Source organism: Helianthus annuus, chromosome 11 (assembly GCF_002127325.2).
Source record: "Helianthus annuus cultivar XRQ/B chromosome 11, HanXRQr2.0-SUNRISE, whole genome shotgun sequence".
Taxonomy (NCBI): Eukaryota; Viridiplantae; Streptophyta; class Magnoliopsida; order Asterales; family Asteraceae; genus Helianthus; species Helianthus annuus.
Genome location: NC_035443.2, coordinates 8921225 through 8946482, shown reverse-complemented (window position 1 = coordinate 8946482; position 25258 = coordinate 8921225). Strand labels below are relative to the sequence as shown.

General features: G+C 35.6%; 1 protein-coding gene across 1 annotated transcript; it reads left to right on the top strand.

Moving 5' to 3' along the window:
• Positions 1-604: 604 nt before the first annotated feature.
• Positions 605-2647, top strand: LOC110887703. The gene has a single exon (XM_022135275.1). The coding sequence runs from the start codon at positions 605-607 to the stop codon at positions 2645-2647; it is 2043 nt and encodes a 680-aa protein (XP_021990967.1).
• Positions 2648-25258: the final 22611 nt, after the last annotated feature.

Genomic DNA, 25258 nt, shown 5'->3' with positions numbered 1-25258 from the left:
TGACGATGAGGAATTTGGTTACCAAAACGCCAATTATGTTGGGGACGATGAATACGGTTACGGAGGTGGAAGAAATGATGGTTATGGGAACAACCGTCAACCACGAAACAATAACCAACGGAACCGGAACGATGGGTTTTACAACAACAACAACAACAATGCAAACCCTAACCGAATTCCTCGTTTCGTGGGAGGTGGTAACCCGAGGGAAAATCGAAGAGAGGATCGAAGAGGTGAAAGACGGGATAATCGAAGACCGGTCGATCAAGAAGTTAATGGTCCACAACGTCGTCAACAACCTCCACGGGGAGTAAATGACCGTTTCCGCCCGATAGTGATCGAGAATAATTCTCCGATAGTATGCGAAAGGAGGATGTTTGATTGTAAACCGCATTACATCAACATACTTCCTCACTTCAATGGGAGGTCCAATGATGAGCCGTACACACATTTAACGGAGTTCTCTTCCATTTGTGATACTATTGGGGGGCACAATTTCGCACTAGAGGAAGTTAAGCTTCGGTTATTTCAATTTTCGTTGAAAGACAAGGCAAAACAGTGGTTCCTTACACTTCCGGCCAATAGCATTCGCACATGGGAAGAAATGCAACAAGCTTTTCTAGATGAATACTATTCTATGGCAAAGACCGATGATGCTCGTGATGAAATTAGGTCTTTTCGCCAATTATCGGGCGAACCGTTGCATGAAGCCTTCACGAGATTTAGGGAGTTGATGCGAAAGTGCCCACATCACCAAATAGAAAAGTGGGAATTGGTGAAATGCTTTGTACGTGGTTTGGATGACACGACATGGAATCGTCTCGAGTCAACTAGTAATGGAACCTTATTCAGCAATCATGAGGATGAAGATTGGGAGTTCCTTGAAAGGATGAGTAAGAGGTCAAAAGCGAAAGAGTCGGCTGATCGGGCCAAAAAGCACCCCACCTCAAGGTCTTGGCCCGACTGTGATTCGAGTTCTAAGGATCGAATTGAAACATTAGAGCGGGAGTTGGCTCGCATGAAGAAAAGGGAAGTGAATGCGATGCAATACGCCGTATGTGAAGAATGCGGAGACATCCGTCATCGGACCGAGAATTGTCAAGCCACCGTAGAGGTAAATCAAGTGTATGGGGACCGAAGGCAATATGATATGAACTCCAACACTTACCACCCCGGGTTGAGGAACCATCCTAACTTTAGGTATGGTAATGCCTCCAACCAAATGAACCCGAATTTCCAATCGGGAAATCAAGGTGGGTATTCGCATCAAAATTGCCAAAGAGGTTACAATCAAGATGGTCACGGGTCGATGAATAATCAAGGAGGTGGTGGTGATTTGAGTGCCAAAATGGATGCAATGCTTTCAATGATGCAAGAGTCCAAGAAAGAGAATGAGATTCGGGACAAATCACATGAAGCATTGGCAAAGCAAGTAGGCCAACTCGCGGAGGAAGTGGCTCAAATGAGAGGAAACATTGGAAAGCTTCCAAGTGACACTACGATGAACCCAAAGCATCAAAGTTCAAGCACAGGCAATGTGAGGAATGTGCACATCAGCGCGGTAAGTCTTCTTTCAAATGATGAGGTTTGTAGTAGTGTTGAAAACATTCCACCACCACAATGCGTTGATGGTATAGTGGAAAATACAAGTGATGAGTCGGAAAGTAAAAATGAACAACAAACGATTTCACAAAATAAAACTGAAAACATGAATAAAAATTCTTTTTGTGAAATTTGTTTAAATCAAATTAACCCGATTAATGCATCAAAGCTTAAAGATCGGTGCCCCCCAAAGGATGAGAGGTGGGAAATCTTTAAACAAGCAAAAATTAATTTGTCGTTGCTTGATGACATTAAAAAAGTTCCGGCTCATGTGGAATGTTTGAAAGAGTTGAGCATTGAAAAACGGCACAACAAATTACCCAAATCGGTTGATTTGATTTCTCATGTTAGTGCCGTTTTATCAAGTGCGCTCCCCCAAAAAGCTCAAGATCCGGGAGATCCTCTTATTCCAATTCAAATTGGAACATTTAAAATTGAGAGGGCGCTCCTAGATCTTGGAGCTTGTGTGAGCATCTTGCCCGGGAGTTTGTATGACCAATATGATTTTGGTCTATTAAAAAAATTTGATACTCCCGTGGTATTGGCCGATCAGACTCCCACGCATCCAAGGGGGATGGTTGAGGATGTGATTGTTAAGGTAGATGATTACTACTACCCAGTTGACTTTTTAGTAGTAGACTATGTTGGGTGTGTTGAGGACACCCAACCGGTAGTCATACTGGGTAGACCGTTCCTGGCAACTGCTAACGCCATAATAAATTGTGCAACGGGAACGGTAAGCATGAAGTTTGGGGACCGAAAATTAAATTTAAATGTTTTTCCAAGTTTTACTAACCCACTCGGTGAGGGTAAGTGTCCTAAAAAGGACATGAATCCAAACAAAAAGGTATGTGCTATGGTTGGTAGGTTTGGAGAAACAAAGAAGAAGACGGTCAAGAAGAAGAAGGAAAATAAGTCGCCTCAAGAAAAGAAGAAGGAAGAGGAGGTGATGAAGTTTGGACCGTTTGGCAACAAATGGTATGAATCACCGGTGGGTGATTTTGAGGAGTTTGTGGGCGGCCAGCACGCCATTCGACCACCATGAGGTGGTAAGTTAATTGTTGTTGTATATTTCCTTTCACAATTCGTTTTAGTTTATCTATTTAGTGTAGTTTAGTATTAGTTTTTTTTTTTTTTTTAAATCATGATAAACACTTAAAAAATATATATAAAAAAATAAATAATAATAATAAAAAAAAAACAATTGTTCAAAGTGATGTTGTTTTTAATACTAATAAAAAAATAAAAAAAGGGGCTGAACTTGAGTGAAAACAACAGCACACTAATAATGATAAAATATATTTAGTAGTCAAAGTTGACATCATATGTCAACATCATCGTTCTCACAGCAACATTAATCTGCAAAACTGAAAATTCAGCTGAAAAAATTGAAAAAAAAAAATTAAAAGTTGGCCACTGATTGAGCGTCAGCGACGCCGACATCACCGTCGTCGACGGTTATTCACCAAGTGGCGTCGGCCACTTCTCGCGTAGGCAGGAATACAAGGCGTCGGAGGTTTTTGTTGAACTTTGATGGCGTCGCCGACGCTGGAATAGCCGTCGCCGACGGCCGTTTAAAGAGTGGCGTATGCAGGGGAGATTGGCGTCAGATGTATATGCGTTACCCAGTTGCCGTCGCCGACGCCGGAGACACCGTGGCCGACGCGAAGTGCTCCGGCATGATGCTGAAGTCAATTTTTTTCTCTCCTTTGCTTCTGTCAAGCTACACACACCCGACCTAGATCTTCTAAACATTCACCTAAGTTTTTGAAAAAAAAAACAAAAAGAAAAAGAAAAAAAGAGGTGAATATTTTTGTGGTGTCTGTTCTTCGTTTTGTGAGATTCCAAATCACCCCAAGTCTTCACCCGCTTCTCTTAAAAACCCGATCCATAATCACCTTTTATTACAAATTTTTAATTTTTAATAATGGGTGGGTAGAGTATTGTATAATAGATTTAAATTAGTAGATTTTATGTAATGTGTGTTTGTGAGTGCAACTTTATTTATATCTATATGGAGCCTAATTCAGTTGAATAGTACGTATCGTATCGCATTGTCATTCTACGAATTCTGACACGGCCATATTGGTGAGTTGCAATGAACATGAAACTTTTACACCCGAACCTTTTCCCTCCTTGTCTCGTTCTTTTTGGACCCAAAACACCCTATTCCCTATTAAAAAAAACAAAAAATCACCAGTCGATCCGAACGAACGATACCAGCGCTGACAGCAAGGTATGTAATTTGTTTTTGTTGTATATTCTTTTGTTTTGTTTATTTCTATTTCGTTATTATTTCTTTTTGTCTAGTCATATGAACGTTGTGGGTGTGTTCCCTATATAACCCTCACGAGACCTCTCGTCCTCTCAAGCTATTGGGAGGTTTAAAAGGGCTTGTTGCATAAGCTAAATGCAACCGTGATTCCTACGAAAGTGAGTTAGGTTTGTTGTTGTTGTAAATTTTTTTTTTCCACAAAAATCAAAGTAAAATAATGCATGACTTGGTAATATGTTCATAAAAAGGGTAGAACTACGTACTAACAAATTTTGATGGTTGTGAGAAGCATGCTTCTACACAAGGATTAGAATTTGTAGGTACAACATGTTTGCGGGACAACCATTTTTATGAAGAAACGAAGGATATGAGCATCAAGCGATAAAAATCAGGTGCATGTGTTCCTTTTTACTTTGATTGTTAGTTAGGAATAAGTGGATTGTAATATGTATTTTAATTTCCGGGGTGAAAAGTTGGGAAGGTTAGTCGTGTCACATCCCTTGTGCATTCTTAAAACTCTAGTTCTTACACATTGAGGACAATATGTACTTCAAGTGTGGGGATGGGGAAGTAGTAAAAATTTTCGATTTTTACCCATACATTTAAACACTATACATTGAGGACAATGTTTGCCTCAAGTGTGGGGATGGGGGAAAATTTCAAATTTTTTTCAAAAATGTCTTGTTTCAAAAGCAATCTTAAAAGCACAAGTAACTAAGTCAATGAGGGATGGCACAATCCATTTGGCCTTTTGTCATGGTCAAGTTCAAATTAATAGCATGACGGGTATTTAGCGGGTGGTTATTTGGGAATAATTCGTCTAAGAAACTAGCATTTTATGCATATCACATACCATACCCTTATACGTGAGGTTTTGAGCCACTTTTATAGCATAGATTTACATATACATGTTTCTTTGTTTGAGTGGACCATTAGTCGCGTATTGTAGAACTTGCATCTTTTGATACGTTTGAGACCATAGACCGAATACAAGCACGAGAATGATAAAGGCATTAGGTGAACCTTTTCCTTTTACACCATTTTTCTATCCTTACCCAAAAATTTATCCCTTAGTAGCCAACTTTGAGCCTAAACCTTTCGTTTGACGACCCATTTAGCCCATAACCTTAAGCCTTTTCTTTTTAAACCCGTGTGATGAAGATTCGATTATAGGAGTTAAGTCTGTATAGTTGTGATTTATTCATATATAAAAAAAGCAAAAATTCAGAAAATGTTAAGAAAAAAAAAAGAAAAAAAATGAGAAAGCGTTGAGAAAAAAAAACACAAAAAGATGTGGAAGTAGTTGTTGGAATAAAAGGCGAAAGTTGTTCCCTCATAGTTGATGTGTATATTGAGTTTTGTTTAGTTTAGTGGTTTGTAATAAAATAAAATCGAATTTTCATCACCTTAGCCACTTTAAATATCCTACTTCCTACCCTTAACCTAGCTCCATTACAACCCTTACAAAGACCTTTTGACTTGTGCTTAGTATTTGTGTTCGGTGGTGGAGAATGATTGAGTTGCAAGCCTATGCGGGTACGTGTTCTAATCGGTGTTGAGTGATTACTTTAAAAAGTGCTAATACATCATTAAAATTAGCTAACTTGCAAACCAAGTGGAGTGAACATTGTGAGGGATATGTATGAATTGCGAGTTTTAAGAGCGGGTTAATCTTGGATAACCACTTTTACATGATTAATCATTTATTGCTAAATATGTCGAAAATTGTAAAAAGTTTGAACTGAGCATGACATTAGACCTTAACCTTTGTCTCGGGAATGAGGAGTGCGTTTCTCGTGCGACCCATGTGAAAGTGAAAAACAGATTTGCTTGAGGGCAAGCAAAAGACAAGTGTGGGGATGTGATGGGTTGATAAAATTCCATAGCTTAATGGTTTTAATTTCGGTTAATTACACGAAGTTACTTTCTAGAATACACTACTTTGACGTGGTTTGTGTTTTGCAGACATTGATGGGTTTAAGGTGCATTTTAGAGATTTACCGAAGCTCTGGGCGGATGCTAGAGAGAACATAATTGAAGAAAATGCAAAAAGAGGCAAAACGGAGCTGAACTTTGCGTCAGAAACAGTCCAAACTTCATTTTGGCTTATCCTGAGCTAGAAAATGAGTTTCGGGGCTTATAATATATGCATTTGGGGTAGCTCGACGAGACGAATCAAAATATTAGGTTTTGAAAGGCCAGAAATTGACGCATTATCTTCTGCACACTGGCTGATTGGTAAAAACGGGATTTTTTAGAGAAAAAGTCAATTTTTGGAAAAAGGGGGGTTACACTTCCCTTGAGTTTGAATACTCATCTTGGAGCCAATACACACCATCTCTTCCACTCTCAACCACTTGATCTCCAATCTATCCATCATCCTCTCTACAACCGGAATCAAGAACAATTCATCATCATCTTCTTGATTCGAAACCCTAGCTCCACGAATTCCCCAATCCATCAATTCACTCATCCATTTACCATCACCAATCATCCAAATCCCTAACCTTCATCCATCAATCCATCTTCAAGCTTCACAATGATCCAATTCATGCTTCCAACATCCGGTGATCAAGTTTCTTCGATCATGCGTGGCTAATTCCTCGGAGGTTTCACCCCGGTGTAGGTTAATTGTAAGTCTAGGGTTAAAACATTGTTCTTGGATTGATTTTGTGACAAATTGCTTCTTGATTTGAAACTTATGATAATTGTCTTGCATTTGTATTGAATTCGTAAACCGTCGAGTGAAGATTAAACTTGACTTTATGAAATGTTTATGTGCAATTATGCCTTGTCTAGGTTAGAGTTTACATGTTCTTGGTAACGAAGTGCATTGTGGTCCGTTCTTTATAACGTTGATAGCTCTTGGCACCTAAGCCGTGTAACACTAAACTCGTTAATCGTTTTTGCAATTGAATCAATCTTAAAACGTGTAGGAACCCTAGGAATGCAATTACCGAACCGGGTGTGAAACTTGTTTTCTTATTATTGTTCAAACAATCATTTTCACTTCTTGCGTTTAGTAATCGTGAGTAGTTAATTTAGTTAATCACTTTAGTTATTCTAATTCACAACTTCCAATCAAACAAAAACATACAAAAACAATATAGCAAGCTTCATAAAAGTGACAACGTCTTATAATTCAATCAAATCCGCACACAAACCACATACTCTTCGTGGTTCGACCCCTTGCTACCACTAGCTATTTGTTAAGGGTAATTAGGGTATATAAATATTATCTTTGACCGGAGCGCGACACTCCGATCACTAACGAAGGCTACTTTCTAGGTTACGTACCTGGCGCACCGAATAAAAGGGTTTCTAATCTAAAAACTGGTAAAATTGAGGTTGTGTTTAATGTTGAAATTACATACAAACATCAACAATCAACGAATGGACCAGCTATATTATATGATTATGAAAGCACTTTTTAATCATTTAATATTCCTTAGTTTTCTGTTGCAGATGATTCTCAGCTGATTCAAACAGTGATAAATAAAGACGATGAAGGCGAGTTCATGCCTAGATCGAATGTTAATATGACAGATGCTGCGGAAACTTCCCAAGGTGCTGCTACTATTGATTCAAGTGATAGTGAACCCGAACCCAATCAGGGAGAGGATTTCATTAATCAGTTTGCAAATCAGAACACTCAGGGGGAGGTTGGATCAAACCTGGGTGACAATCTAGAAGTCGATGTTGTCGCTACTACACGAGCAAATAGAGATCATCCAGTTGACATGATACTTGGAGATCCTACTGCAGGTGTTCAGACGAGAAGAAGCATAGCAGCGAATACAGGTTTATTTGTTTCGATTGAGAAGACTGGGATTGTGAACGAGTGCTTGTATAGTTGCTTTATTTCACAAAAGGAGCCGAAGAACATTCATATGGCTTTTAAAGACAATTCATGGGTTGAAGCTATGCAAGAGGAATTGGCCCAGTTTGCGAAGTTGAAGGTTTGGGAGTTAGTTGACCTTCCTAAAGGTGAAAGAGAAATTGGCACTAAATGGGTATTTAGGTGCAAGAAGGATGAAAGAGGAATTGTGACGCGAAACAAGGCTCGATTGGTTGTCAAAGGTTTCAATCAGCAAGAAGGGATTGATTACAATGAGGTGTTTGCACCAGTGGCAAGGTTGGAGGCAATTCGTTTGTTTCTAGCTTTCGCAACATTCAAGGGCTTCAAAGTTTACCAACTAGACGTGAAGAGTGCATTTCTTTACGGGAAAGTCCAAGAAGTGGTGTATGTCTCACAACCAGATGGGTTCGTTGATCCAGATTATCCAGATCGGGTTTACAAACTTGATAAGGCTTTGTATGGATTACATCAAGCTCCCAGGGCGTGGTACGAGACACTGTCTACACATCTGATCAAGAATGGTTTTGAAAGAGGTCAGATTGACAGTACACTGTTCATCAAGAGGAAGAAGGAAGATTTTCTGCTGGTACAGGTGTACGTGGATGACATCATCTTTGGGTCATCTGATGAAAACATGTGTAAAGAGTTCGAGCAGGTGATGAAGAGCAAGTTCGAAATGAGTGCTATGGGTGAGCTGTCTTACTTTCTGGGATTACAAGTTGAACAGAAGGAGGATGGGATGTTTATTCATCAAACAAAGTATGTGTATGACATTTTGAGTCGGTTCAAAATAAATGATTGCTCTACTTTCAACACACCCATATGTGAAAATCACAATCTTGGCCCAGATCATGAAAGTACTGAAGACGTTGATCCTACTCAATACAGGGCAATGATTGGTTCTCTAATGTACTTGACTGCTTCAAGACCCGACATCATGTTTGTCGTATGCTTGTGTGCCAGATATTAGGCTAATCCAAAAAAGTCACACATGAAAGCAGTGAAGCGGATTCTTCGTTACTTGAAGGGGAAACCTAAACTTGGGTTGTGGTATCCAGCTGATAGTTATCTGAATTTTGTTGCTTACACTGACTCAGACTTTGGAGGATGCAAGTCGAACAGAAAGTCTACAACAGGTGGTTGTCAGATCTTAGGAGGCAGGATTGTGTCTTGGCAATGCAAGAAGCAATCTTGTGTGTCTACTTCTACGTGTGAAGCTGAATATATTGCTGCGGGTAGCTGCTGCTCTCAGGTTCTCTGGATTCAACAGCAGATGCGCGATTACGGTTTGGATTTCACTCATACTCCTATTATGATAGACAATAATGCCACAATTTCTATAATAAATAATCCCGTGAAACACAGTCGCACAAAACATATTGACATACGTCATCATTTTATACGGGATTGTGCTGAAAAGAGGCTAATTGAATTACATCGAGTCGACACAGAAGATAACCTGGCAGATCTTTATACTAAAGCATTTGACAGGGCTCGCTTTGAACACTTAGAGTCGACACAGAAGATAACCTGGCAGATCTTTATTTAAAGCATTTGGCAGGGCTCGCTTTGAACACTTAGTCGAACTCAACGGGATGAGGAATCCTGAATAACTGGTTTTCCATAAGAATTTTTGTAAATAGTTTACTGTTTTTCTTAAAAATAAGAAATAAAAAAAATTAGAAAACCACAAAAATACAAAAACATTAAAAAATCAAAAACATAAAAAAATAGAAAATCAAAAGTGAGTTATCACTATGTGAAAAAGAAGAGATGATAGTACATCAGCAAGTTAGACTGTCACACTGAAATTGAACCTAAATTGCTTAAGTGTGATAGCAGCTTCATCATATGATGTACCAGTAGGCAAAAAGCATGAAATAATCAACTTAACAATGTGATATAAACATAAATGAACTGAATATGAGTGGGGAACACATTAGTTGTGTATGGTTTAATGACCTTAAATCTTGCATTGATAGATTGCCAAAATATGAGGTTTTGGGTCTTTATACTGTTATTTCATCTAGGGATATCAGGGGTGTCCTTCTGCTGCATCCAGATACATGCTGACCTAGACACACCCAGAATATCTTAAAAGAGCTAAAAATGCCAAAACCTTGAAAATGAAGAAGCTCTCATAGAGAGTCATTCAAAAAGTGCAAAATGCATAAATCGTACCAAAAAGGGTATTTGTCATAGCCCTCGATAAGATATTTTGGTCTCTTTGCTGTACGGAAGTACTGACCTGTTCACCAATTATCTATTGTTGTAAAACAAAACGGATGAATTCAGTATACTCACCTACTACGATGAATCTTTGTGCATACCTTGATCGCGGGGGTATATCCTGAAGTGGGACACGCTAGTATATCAGTAATAAAATTACCTTAACGTATCATATGGTAATGGTACTTGAAATGTTCATGCATTTTGTTTAAGTGGACAAACATACTGGTAATCGTCTTGAACTGTTTTTCACTAAAACATTACATAAAGAATTATCTAATTGTGTGAAACAGTTTGATTGTGTTGATATGATCTTCTTACCAGTGATTCTCACAAAAATAGAGTGTTTATTGCTTTTGTTATTTACTTTCTTTCAGAAAAATACAAAAATACAAAAATAGTGTCTTTTTCTGTTTAAAATTCTTAACGTACGAAAAACTGTTATTCTTGGAGGAATTGTTACTGATAGGGGGAGACGGTGTTAGAAAGTGAGTTCAAAATTTTAAATCTTGCAGGTTCTTGTGTGTTGAACAAAAAGTTTTGCGTGTTTGTGATGAATTGAAAATGCTTAATCTGTGATACAGTTTAACTATCTCTTGAAAAATAATAATTTATTTAACTTTGTTGAAAAATTCTTATGGTTTCTCGAGATGTTTGTTTTATAGTATACAGATTGAAGCAGTTTGTTGCTGAGAAGTTGCTGAGAAGATGAGAGTTTGATTGGATGCATGGTAGAACCTCCTTTCTATATTGCAGACCAGATTGAAGAGTTTGAAGATTGCTTTGCAAATGCTAAACTGGAGTTTACTCAAGTGCTAACGTGTTGAAGATTTGGTGATTGGATGCATCAGCTTAGGGGGAATCTGTTGCTGACAGAAGCTGTTGAAGCTGAAGCTATCCAAAGACCAAAGACAGTGCAAGATTACATGAAGATTGCAAGAAGACTGAAGACAAAGTTATTTTATGAAGCTATTGTCAAGGGGGAGTTTGTTGGTGCATATTTGTGACAACAGCTTAGTTTTGGTCTTTGGATATCTTGTAATTAGTTCAACGATAAACAGTTAGCGGGTTTAGCTTTGTAATAGTTAGTTGTAATGTTTGGGCTAACCAAACCCAACGAATTGGGTGTATGGTGGCGAATTGGGCTTGTCCAATTCGTAGTCCATGAGGTTTAACCTAGCCCAAGTTCTAAACCTTGTGTTATATAAACAAGGTTAGGCTTTAGGGTTTAGGTTAATCAGCCAAAAACAGTGTGTGTGAGGAATTTCATGAGAGTCTCTAGGCTTGGACGAATTTAGTGGTTGTTAGGGTTTTGATTGATTGTAATACTTTGGTTTGATAATCAATAGAAAACCCGGTTTGAAAGTGATTTGCTGTTCCTACACGTTTTCTGCTATTTTCTGATCAAGAGGATTCCGCACTCTTGATCGGATTGACAATTCTGTGAAGATCCATAAGACATCAAGGGGACCTACATAGGATGACTGAGGGGATGGCTAGGGAGGATGAGTTTTTAGGGTTTTTGAATGAGCAACCGTAATGTCATCGGCAGAGAGGAGAGAGAGAAGAGAGAGACAGGGGTGTTAGAGAGAGAGAGAAGAGAGAGACATGGGTTTTTATTTGAGGTACAGAGGTTGAAGATGATGAGGTTGAAGATGATGATGATCAGGGGTTTTTCATATTTGGGGGGTTTTTTAATAAATGAATTCCTTTAATGAAAATTAAATGACCAAACTACCCCTTAAGATAAAGACAAAAAAGGACATTAAAACAGTAAAAAAATCAAATATTTTGATTTTTGGACTAAAATGGCAACAAAATGCAAACCACAGGGACCCAGATGTAAAAAGTTTGAGATTTAGACTAAAATGGCAAAAGTGCCCAAACCACAGGGACCAAAATGGCAGTTTACACATTTTAGAAGGAAAAAAAAAAACAACCACCACCTTTAACTGTGAGATCAACAAGATTTAAAGATTTTGGATAAAGATCGTAAGATGTTTTAGTGTAATCGGAATTAATTTTGTGACCAAAGGAAATTATAATATACATCAAACAAGTTAGGAGGTGCGAGAGTGCACGCTTGTTCAAGTTGTTATATTTCAAGTGTTTGGATAGAGCCCCGAATGGGGGTTAGGGACAGAAAAAATAATATTTTAAAAATTCGTCATATTTTTTGTTTAAAAATAAAGGCAATTTTGATGCAATTTAATTTAAAATTAAAAATAACTGCCTAGTGGCAGTTATCTGCAGATTATCTCCAAATTCGAATTCACTTTTCTTGGTCACACCCTGATCCAATTACGAATTTATCATTACACATATTGGTGTTCAACTTCTTGAATTTAGAGTTGTATCCGATTGAATTATTCAGTAGAGAACCACCAATATAATTTGATCTGAGAATGATTGCATGTCTCTTTGATTATCCATTGTATACAAAATTCCCCAACAAACAACAAGCAAAATAGCATCTTTTTATACGTATCTACACTTGAGCAATTCTAGTCATTTAATTATTCTTACAACGAGAAATATATTCTTACAAGTAGAATAGATATGTGTTCGTGTGGTTTTTCTTGCATAGGAAAAACAAGATAGATGTCTTTGTGGATCCACCACTTTGCAACCCTTTATATGCCAAAAAGTTGGAAGAAAGATATTTCTACCAATAAAGATGGAAGAAAGATATTTTTTTTCAACCTTTCATGTTTAATCTTTTCATTCATTTTTTACCTTTTAACCCTTATACTTTCAAACCTTCTATGATTAACCCTTATACTTTTCATTCATTTTTTTACTTAACCCTTACACTATTAAACCTTTACATGTTTGTCATAAAAGTTTACGGTCACAATTTTTTTTATGGTTAAACGGCCCAATCACAACGTGTGGGTCCTACGTCTACTAGTTATTTTTTTATGTTTTACATATTGGTCAAATTTTTGCGAATTAACACGCTGCAACGCGTGTGCGTGGTTCAACGGTTTTTGCTATTATATGTTTACTTTACCCTTATACTTTTCATCTTTTACAAACTTCTCACAAAACTTTCGTTACGTTTTGGTCTAAATTTTGCGAGTTAACAAGCTGCAACTCGGGTGTGCGGTTTAACATTTTTACATCTATATATTGCCCGTTTAATGGCCCAGTCGCAACACAAGGATCCTAAGTCAACTTATTATTTTGTTCTATGTTTTACGTTGCGATCTAATTTTTCAGGTTAACATACTGCGACGGACGGGCGTGATTTAACGTTCCGCCGCAAACCACATGCCCTAAATACTAGTTCACTTACATTTAGGAGTACTTATTTTCCTACTTAATTTTGAGTAAGTTGATGCTATTATATACGTTAAATTTATTTGAACCACTAATTCGATGAAATATCAATGGTGAATAGATGATTAACATCATTATATCAACAATATAAAGCTTTTATTTTCTAGAAGAATTTTGGATAATGATGTTAGTTTGACTTTTTAAAATATCAACTTGTATAGTAAATTAGTAATAATGTATATTTTTATTTTTAGATATTGATATCTGTGACTATAGTTAGGGGTGTGCATGGGTCGGTTTGGGTCGGTTTTGACCAAAAACCATAACCATAACCGCGATGTCGGTTATTGGATAACCATAACCATAACCGATCGGTTATGGTGGTTATGGTTATTCGGTTTTGATGGTTATGGCGGGTCGGTTATGGGTGGTTAACCGTGTATTTAGCTTAGCTAAAAACAGCTTAATTTTTTTAACATGGAATGAATTGTTATTGCATATTTGTATATATTAGTATATTACATAGTATTAAAGAATACATATAATCTATAATATTAATACCAGTTATTATCGAATATTCAAATAAAGTGATATGATACATTCTATAAATTCAAATAAACATTCAACCAAAACCATAAAATGATATGAAAAACCAGTAAGTACTAAAAATCTTCAGTTAAAAACATTAAATATTAGAAATTTGGTGAAAAGTCATAAATCCTACAAAGATTTATTACATGTCGGTTCGGTTCGGTTATGGTGGGTATGGAAAAAATGATAACCATAACCGACCCGCTACATTCGGTTTTCAAAAAAACCATTAACCGACCCACTGGTTTTTTATTTGGTTCGGTTTTTTCGGTTCGGTTTTATCGGTTAATTCGGTTATGGTTCGGTTAATTCGGTTTTTTGCACACCCCTAACTATAGTAGTTGTATTTTAATTTAAAACTGGTACTGAGATCCCGCGTTGCGCTGAGGGGCATATAACCGTGCTATCAGCACAGGAGGGGGGATGCTAGGTAGCAATCGAACAACGATCAAAATTGTGAAAAAACGTAAAATAAAAAACACGAATTTCTAGCACCAAGTGACTCACGTGTCGTAAAACGTTGACGAAACGCATTAGAAAGTCAAGGGGATCAAAGTGATATTGTATATAGTTTTTAGAAAATAGAGGCAAAGTCGACCACTTTGAAAGTTAAGGGGAAGGATAAAAAACCACAAAAAGAAAAAAAAAATCTAATGGGCCAAATGTGACCACCAAACACCGTGCTAAGTAGCAACCAAATGACGATCAATTCCATAAAATGTAAAACAAAAACACAATTTCTAACACCAAGTGACTTATGTTACGTTAAACATATACGAACTAAAACTTTTATGATAAAAAAACTAGAAAACTCTAAACTTAAATATGGTTAAAAAAAGAAGAAAAAAAAATTCACTAAATGACAAAATTATCACTATTCCTTCTAATGTTAGAAATTACGTTAAATATACACAAACTAAGCTCATTTAATTTTTATGATAAAATTAAAAAAATTAGAAAAGTCTAAACTTAAATATGGTTAAAAAAAAAGAAAAAAAACTCACTAAATGACAAAATTATCATTATTCCTCCTAATGTTGGAAATTAATATCTATATACAACTAATTTGTCTTATTTTATTATTTTTAATTTTTAATTGTGTCCGTTTATATTTATTTAACATGAACAACCAAATATTTCTGTTTCATCTTTGTGCTTGTTTGATTTGTTCTAACATTATTTAAGGCCATCGCTGGCAGCTAGGGTTGTAAATGAACCAAACGAACACGAACAAGGCCTTGTTCGTGTTTGTTCGTTAAGGAAATAAATGTGTTCATGAACGGTTCATGAACACTTACCGAACGAGATTTTATGTTCGTGTTCGTTCATTAAGGAAATGAGCGTGTTCGCGAACGGTTCAGGAACACAAACGAACACAAATAAATTTGGCGAAACCGATGAAGGATAAAGATAGATGGCCTAGAGAGTAGCACTCGAACTTGAATCCCTTCTTGTGGAACGGAGGTCGATCGTATTCGCCGATGTAAATAATGAGAAATGAAAGGGAAATGATGTATAAACAAGGTGAAAGTGGGTTTCATAGTTTAATTGTTAGGGTAATAAAATAAATAAAAGTTTAATAATATAAAAAGTACAAATAAAATATAAGAGAGTACAAAGATCTTCAGTTAAAACACAAACATACGAACATAAACGAACGCAAATCAACGAATGTTCATGAACACGTTCACGAACACCTTACCGAACGTTCACGAACACAATCGAACGAACGAGACCCCTGTTCATGTTCGTTCATTTAAGTAATCGGATGAAATTTCTTGTTCATGTTCGTTCGTTTATTAAACGAACGAACATAAACAAACTTCCCGCCGAACAGTTCACGAACTGTTCGTTGAACGTTCGGTTCGTTTACAGCCCTACTGGCAGCAGGTTTTGAGCTGGCAAGTGCTGCAGCTATTCCCTGCCACCTTTGGTCGATTTGTGCCACCTTCAAGCCTCCCTAGGACATGTAACCTTCACCATAACACTCCTAGAAACACTTGGCATCATTTAGGAGCTTGAATCCTAGTATAAATAGGTGATCAAGTTCACCATTTGAACTTGCATCTTTTAAAATCTCTCTCTATCTCCTGGAGTGCTTTTAATCTAAAGAGACCTCTTACTTGAACCATAGTCTTCCTTGAACACTTGTAAGTGTTCCAAATCAGTCTCTTTTCATTTATAGGCTAAGTTATTAGCCGAAATTCAAGCAAATTGACTTTCGCTTTGACTTTAGGTTATGACCATTTCGGTCAAGCCAAAGTTCAAATCGAATACAGCTACGTGATCTTAATAAGGAAGGTATTAATCCCCTATGAGAGAACCTTCTGAAGATCACGTTAAGTTGATCAAATAACGGGTCAAAGGTTTATTAAATAAAAGTCAAAAGCGCAGATTTTCGAAATTAATGTTAAATGAATTTCTAAGTATCGAAACCTTAATTTTTGACATTATATCAGTTTATATAACATATTAGGACATGTTAGATCATTTCCAACCCGTCATTTTCTGCTTAGAGCTCGGTTCGCAACCGAAAGTCAAACAGTTTGACTTCTATTTTGACTTTCAATTCTGGCCCGTTTAAGATAGTTTAGATACTGATTTGAAGTTGTAATATGATCATATTAGTGTAGGGAATAACCTTTAAGGGTTATATCTTTTGATCATATCATTTTTCGGGTTTTATGCAAAGTCCATATTATATGCTTAAAATGCCAATTTTGCCCTTATTGCCTAAAAGTGGTTTTAAAACCAAATGAACTTGTAATCTGAGTATGAAACTGATGTTATGATAAAATATAGTATGTATTGGCATTATGGACTTATCATAGACGGATAGACCCATTCAACTACCTGATGTCGCATATGTGCGTACGGTTGACTTATTAGTATAAAGTATATAAGTTAGCCGAATCGGGTCAAAACCTTTCCAAATCAGTTCTAATCAGAATGTTTGGTTATTTGGCCCGTATTATATGAGTCATTGTACTATTAGGGGTATAAACCACATTCTATCCGGTCTCCGCTTAATCTAGCGAACACTACGTATTTCTTATAAGTTAACCGGTCCAAGTCAATGACTTAAATAAGACCTGTTAACATTCTAATGTATCATAGTTCCGTCCATTCCAAACTAGGAGCCTCCAGTAAATTGCGCATGTGTTTAGGTTGTTTTGATTACGGTTGTGCTTTAGTATCCTTGATTTGTAAGGAAAAGTACAGGTAAATACTTTTAGCCTATTTTCCCTGTTAAAGGCAAAGGGAATGAAGACATATTGATTCTCAGCACAAGCTTTTTCATACTTAGCAACTTTTCCTGATTCTGCCTTCAACACAGTCTCGACCAGCCACGAAACGGTTTTCCCTGAGCCCAACAAGGATGGATACTCTGGTAAAGTCCACACAAGCGTGTTTTCCTCCTGCCCATCCGAAAACAAGAACATCTGCCAGCCGCAAAGTGGACCTCCCTTCAAGTGGGTCTGTCAGGAAATTTACAGGGCCTTAATTTTTGCATAGATTCCAGCCCGCTTAGGCACATCAAATAGGATATCTCTGACCAAGTCATGCCTGTATTTAAAACTCGGTAGTTCATTACAATGGATCACATTCTCCCCACAATTATCCAAACAAACCTTGCGGCAAACTGGGCAAGGCTCATCGACCGAAAACAAAGGGATAATTCTAGAGTTCCGTTTGTGAGGTCTATACATATTATATACATATTATTGTCTGAACGGAAAGTTACCTAAACGTTCATAATTTTAAAGGTATACACGAAATGAAAAACTTACTTAACTCGTTTTAGAAGTAATTTTATCTTAAAATCCTTTTTACTCTTGCACAATGAAGTAGTGCTCCAGCTGTAAAACATCAATACTTAGATAGTAAAATTACTTTAATCATGAAACATAATTAAACCAGTTCAGTATACTTCAATTCAGTCGCATTCACTATCAATGGTACTTGTTTCTTATTGCCTAAATTACTTTTTATAGCACCTAATAAATAATAAATCATACATGTTAAAATTATAGTGGTTTTAAGATGTTTTGAAAGTTTAAATATATATATTTGTATACTATAACATAGTTATAAAACTTTTTTCAATCGAATTCAACACTGTAACTATGGATATTACATAGTTTAGCATATACATTGTTCTGGAAAAAAGAAGCAACAATTCGCATGTAGGTGTCATTTCCCCTACAAAAGCATAAAGTGGAAATGATAAGATATAATTTATGCAAAGCAAAAGAACTAAATAGTGAATAATTAACATATAATTATAGATTAGTTAATGCCCATTCATTGAAATTCAATAATTAAATGTACGTGGAGAACTTTCTTTATGTTAATAATGAGGGGATTATGAGTGGGGTTTGGGGACCAACCTATCAATTAATTACTTATTTAACAACTTGATGCGTGTGTGATATTTTTAAGCTTAAAGAGTTCATTAAGATTAATATCATTTTATTATATTTATATAGCTATTATAATTATATCTTATGCACACATGCATGTTTGAGTCCTATATGAATTCCAATATAAACATAAAACATGCGTAGATTAAATAATAGAGTTAATTGCTCGGATGGTCCCTGTGGTTTCACGTTTTTTCACGTTTAGTCCCTACCTTTTGAAAATAGCAGGTATGCTCCCTATGGTTTGTCATTTTGTTACTCGGATAGTTCCCTGAGTAGATGTCAGTTAGTTTGGAAATAGCAGGTATGCTCCCTATAGTTTGTCATTTTGTTACTCGGATAGTCCCCTGAGTAAATGCCAGAGGACTATCCGAGTAACAAAATGACAAACCATAGGGAGCATACCTGCTATTTCCAAAAAATGGGGACTAAGCGTGAAAAAACGTGAAACCACAGGGACCATCTACGCAATTAACTCTTAAATAATAATATGCATATCAACCACAATCATATTTTGTTTTTGAACGGTAAAAACGTTTGATTAATATGTAGTCCTAGAAAGAGGCGAGAACAAGAGTTCATATAATTACCCCTTCCAATCTAACAAATTGAATTTTGCTCTATTTTTATCCAAATAAACCACTAATTATAATTGATCAATGAATTTAATAATTAATGGCAATTATACCCTTATAAAGAAGCAACATAACTATGCATATAGTGTTGTAACATTAGCTATGGGAGTTTTCCAAAAAAAAAAAAAAAGAAATCTTCATTTTTAACCCTAAAGTTTTAATGTTTGACCATTTAAGTATAAACTTTTAATCTTTGTTTCTTTTTTAACTCTAAAGTTTTAATCTTTGACAATTTACCCTAAAGTTTTATTCTTTGACAATTTAAGTTTAAAATTTTTAATATTTGTTTCCTTTTTAACCCTAAAGATTTAATCTTTGACAATTTAAGTTTAAAGTTTTAGTATATGGTAATTTAACCGCTTTGATTTTTTTACTTATGTGTTGTAATCTTGGCTTTGGGGTTTTTTCAAAGAAAAATGGTTATGCATATGGTTGTTGTAACCTTGGCTTTAAGGGTTTTCAAAAAAAATTGATTTTTTTACTTTTCACCCAAAAGTGTTTCATAAATTACTTTTAACCTAAAACTATTTGTTTTTTTTTTACTTTTAACACAAAATTTTTTATCTTTTACAATCTATCTTCACAAGTTTTTTTACTTTCAACTTTGGTCCTTTATAGTTTTCATTTTCCGCAAATTTTTCGCTTTATGCTTCGTTCAAAATTTTGTGACTTAACACATCGCAACGTGCGTCTTTGGTTTAGCGTTTTTACGTTTCATTCTAAATTTTGCGAGTTAACACGACGCAACGTACGTGTGTGGGTGAACGTTTTTACATCGTCTATTTTTTTCCCGTTTGACAGGTTCAACATAACGTGCGCGTCCTAAATCGACTTAGTTATAATTAAAGAATCCCCGCCGCATTGCGGCGGGTTGTAATTCTAGTTTAAAAAAAAAAAGAATTACTGTCTGTATCGCTTTTGGGCCCCCATTTCTAAGCTCGTTATCTGCGTTTTTTTAATCCTTTGATTTGGCCCACCAAAGAGACTAGTATATTTATCTTTTTATCTAAACTAGTGCTATTAAATCCGTGTGTTATACTGGAAATCCTTACGTTGCGCGGTGGGTGTGTATCAGTTCGTTTAACTACGGTACCGACACTTGTTATAGCAACTAATAGAGAAAAAAGTTAAAAAACAAATCATGATATGACCAAAAATATACCAATACGGCGTAAATTTGGTCGGTATCTACAACTATTACAGCAACCCATAAAGAAAAAATTTTTTGATATGACCAAAAAATACCGACACGTGATTTACATCGATAAAAAAAAAGAACTTGATATGACCAAAAAATACCGACATGTGATTTACATCGATAAAAAACAAACGCAAGTTAAATAAGATATATAAAAAAAACACATAACACATAAAAAACCATTAAATAACACACACAAAAAAACTTTTAAAACCAATAATTACTATTCATTCAGTTTGTTTATTAATAGTGTATATATATATATATATATATATATATATATATATATATATATATATATATATATATATGTTTATTAATAGCATATAATATAATAATATAATTGTTTTGACATATAATTGTTTTGATTTGTAGTAGCTAAAGTGACAGTCTCACATAAATCCTCTAAATTGTAAATCTAGTAAATATTATTACTAAAAGTTATTTTGTTTAATATTAATATTGTAGAATTTTTCAAGTTTCTTAACACTTTAACGTTTTATTCTTTTTAATCTCATTAAACACTAAAACTTGATTTAAATTAAACTTATCATTCTTTTATTCATCAATACTCATTAGTAAAGTTTGAAAATAAATAAAACTAGGAAATAGTTTAATTAAAGTTTAAACCTAACTAAAATTTACACCCTTTTAAAATGGCCCAATAGGCACCGTATTTTTCCACTCGTTAGGTAATAAAAAGTAAGTTTGGTGACTTACTTATTCCGATCGAGACCAATAGGGTGGTGGTCCATTGGTAAATACAAATGCCTTTAAAACACCTTGAAAGAGAGGTCTTGGATTCAAATTCACAGACGATATGAATAAAGAAATTTTCCATTAAAAAAATTATTCCGATTGAGGGTGATATAGGGAAACCTGTTATTGGGTTTGAAACCACCCATGTAATTCAGTAGTGAATAAGAGAACATGAACATTTATGAAACCATTATATATAGATAAATAGAGGATCTTGTACATTAATCCAAAAGTGTGAGAAGTGTATTATAACACTATATATAACACTATATAACACCATATAACAATATGTAACACCATATAACACTATGTAACACTATATAACAAACATAACACTATAGTTTGTCTGATAGATGTATAGTGTTATATATTGTTATATAGTGTCATATAGTGTTACATAGGCGGTGTTTGTTTTTTCAGACTCAAAAGGTCTGCAGTCTGCGGATCACATCTGCAGGAGAAGAGGTGGACCAAAGGTCTGCAGTCTGCAAGGAGAACACGGTTTGTTTTTTTACTTCTACAAAAAGCACTTCACAACATACACAACACACACACACACAGAACACTCCTCTCTCTCTGCCTTCATCTACCACCACCACCACCTCCTCCACTGTCCACCTACCACCACCACAACCAACAACCACCGTCAAGCACCACCGCCCCCTGTCTCCTGCCGCGAAGCCAAGCACCACCACAAACCCTAGCCCCCACTCCAAGAACCCACCCCCTAATCTCCTTCTTTAACCTTGGTCCCCCACCGGAACAGAGTACAACCGGCCACCACCCTTTGGTGGTGGCATACGTCGTATGAAGAATGAGAGAGGGAGTAGAACAGACGAGGAGAGAAGGAGAGGAGAGAACCATCGCACGCGGCGGCGACACAGTTGTTTGGTCCGACAAGTCTCACCGGTAACCCCTGTCTCTTTCATCTTTTTTTTTCTGAAAAATTGATGTTAATGGTGACTCACTGTTGATGAAGATGATGATTCTGTGGCTGTTGATGTTGAAGATGGTGGAGGTGGTTTCGCACGACGGCAGGAACGACGGCAGGGGGTGCTCGACTCGGGTTAACAAGAGTCAAGGGAGCCCGGGTTCGCGGATTCGAGTTTTAGATCGGAGATTTTGGGAGTTTCGAGTATTGGTGGAGGTGGTGGCGGAGATGTGGTGGTGGAGGTGCTGGCGGAGATGTGGCGGTGTAGGTGGTGGCGGGGATGCAGAGACTGGCGGTGGAGAGTGGTTTGTGTTTTGAAAAAGAGAAGAGGAGAGAAGAGGTGGGCTTATGCCTGCGTGGGGGAGGGAGGTGGGGAAGATGTAAAAGGTGAGAAGTGCTTCTAGAAAACAAACAAGCTGCAAGACCCAAAGGTCTACGCGTGTCTGCGCGACGCAGACATAAGTGGCCAGAAGTGCTTCTGGCCTAAAAACAAACAGCACCATAGTGTTACATGGTGTTATATGGTGTTAAATAGTGTTATACGGTGTTTATATGATGATATATAGTATTATATATAGTGTTATAATACACTTCTCACACTTCTGGATTAATGTACAGGATCCCTACTATATATATATATATATATATATATATATATATATATATATATATATATATATATATATATATATATTGTTATTGATCAACGATAAATAGTAACTTTAAATTTATAATAATATATAGTTTTTTAATATTTTATTATTTTAATATTATACTACTTTATTATCATATTTACTTTTAACATATGTTCCTTTTTTAACGATATTTTTTCTAACGATTTTTTCTTCTATCATTTACTTTTTATTTTTCATAATTCTTTTTGCTGTTCTTCAATATCTTAATCAATTAATTTAATATTTCTTTAATAACTTTCGTACACAATTTAAAAAAAAATAAAACTTAAGCATGCTTAATTTTCTCCTGGACTTTCCAATATAATTATTGTTAAAAATGAAGTTGTATTCAGAATAGAGTATTTATTTTGTATCGTTTTTTACTATACGATGATAAACTAAACCGATTCTGCTGGTTTGGCTTTTGAAACAACATGCTATATTTTCAAATAATGTTTTTTAACATTATTATTTGCTCTGTTTCGCCGCGACGCGCGACATCAGTAAAACCTAGTCATATATAACATACATGTAGATGGCTCCGACTCCTTGAATTTTTCACCTTAGTTCAAAAAGATTTTTTTTATTATCTATGTCCCTGGCGTTTGCAATTTTTTTTGTCATTTTCGTCCATTTCGCTAACTCAATCCAAAAAAGTCAGTTAAGACAGAGGTATTTTAGTCACTTTACATATATATTGGTTTTGCTATTTTCATCCACACATTTTTACCCTTTTTTTCTTTTCATCATTTATATATATATAGGGGATGGATCATGAGAAAACTAGTTTAAATGAGAAAACCAAAAAATTAACTAAAAAAGCCAAAAAAACATACCAATTTTTTTTTAATTTTTATAAAAAAAATCGCAGGTTTTTATGCATGGAAAAAAAATTTCAAAAAAATAAAAATAAAAAAAAGTTTTTTGTTGTATTGCACATGTGCACTATTACGGATATAGTGCACATGTGTAGTACACATATAATGCACATGTACAGTACAACAATTTTTTTTTTTTGAAATTTTTTATATATAAAAACTAGCGATATTTTTATTAAAAAATGTAAAAAAAAAATTGGTATGTTTTTTAGCTTTTTTTTAGTTAGTTTTCTAGTTTTCTCATTTATATGTAGTTTTCTCATGATCCTCTCCTATATATATATATATATATATATAGGGTGAGGTTCAAGAGTGAACACTAGTGTATCTATGAACTGAGTGAACAAATCATGGCCATTGATTTACCCTTATGTATTGGTAATCAAGGCCTAGAATTAGTTCACTAGTGTTTACAATCAAGAGGGTTGTTCACAAATGAACCTAACCCTATATATATACGAGAAGGATCATTTAGCAATCATCCTTTATTGCGAGAACCAATGTGAACACAACAAAAAATACTTAAAAAAAGCTAAAAAACACACAACTTTTTTTAATATTTTTTATTGAAAAATCGTTGGTTTCATTATTATAAAAAAATTGTGTGTTTTTTTAATTTTTTTTTAGGTTTTTTGGGGGTTAGTTTTTAGCATTTAGCTTGGGTGGGGAGGGGGGTTAGGTTTTTTTAGGTTTTTGGTGGTGTAATGGGTTTATTTTGTTGTATCATGTTCAATACATTTTAGCTAAAAATACTATTTACTAATGACGTGTAAACTTCTTCAAGTTGCAGGTCAAAGTTTCTAAGGGTATATGGAGTCGGTGCGGTTTCATGCGGTAAACTTAGTTTATCAATTGGGAACACCACCGTCAACATAAGTTTACCACTCAAAGGTTTATCAATTCGGTGATGGGTTGCCGAAGCGGTGAAGAGAGGGAAGGAGAGAGAGGGTGTGTGTGTGGTGGGATCCATGCCATCTCAACCAATCACACCTTTTTCCTTTTTTTTAAATAGTTTGCCAATTCATGAAGTGTCTAACCATTGGCAACACTTTTGAGCATAGTTTACCACTTTAACATGACACACTCTCATTGGTTGATTTTGAAGTTTACCACTTTCAAGTGTCTAACCACTTCCTATACCCCAAGTTTATTACATGTTAAAAACAAGAATTTTAGTATACTAATGACACTTGCATCAAATTTAAAAACCCTAAAAGATTTAACAATAAATGACATCAAGTTTACCACTTGCATCAAATTTAAAACCCCTAAAATATTACATGTTAAAAACAAGAATTGTAGAAAATAATATTTATTTTTTTAATAGCATCGCTTACTCTATTACACTAATAAGTCTAAATTAATCGTTTATTTTCAAGTTTAAATACGGGAACTCTCCTTTAAGAGGTAATGCCTAAGCTAATGACCTTTAGCTCAAGTGGTAGGAGGACTTGAGTTCTTCTTTGAAGACTCAAGTTCAATTCCCATTTGGTGCAAAAAAAGGAGTGAGGCACTGGTGGGCAATGATAGGAGACCCAGAAAAACCTAGGTTGGATCCTTGAGCCAAACGGGTTTTACTGGTAATTTACCGTCGTGCCTACTGGCGGGTGGGTTACCGGGTTTTCTCCGGAATTGGTGGTGGACCACTCGGATTACTCTCGGAGTAATCCGTTTGTCCAGTGGGTGCCCCGAGAGTGCTCGGGATTGATTTGTAGGCCATTCAAAAAATAAAAAAAAAGAGGTAATGGCTAAAAGCTAGCCCCACATTGATGGAAATATTTAATTAGGGGAAAATAACAAGATTAGCCAAGAATTGGTCAAAGTTTCGAAACTAGCCAACAGAAACGTCTAGTTGAGCCTTTACCATATTGTTGAATCGTCTTGACGATGGACCAATAAATGGCTGCCACGTGTCCGACAA

Bases quoted from the DNA above. Each gene is read 5' to 3' on its own strand.
- LOC110887703 (XM_022135275.1), top strand. From the start codon at position 605: ATGCAACAAGCTTTTCTAGATGAATACTATTCTATGGCAAAGACCGAT.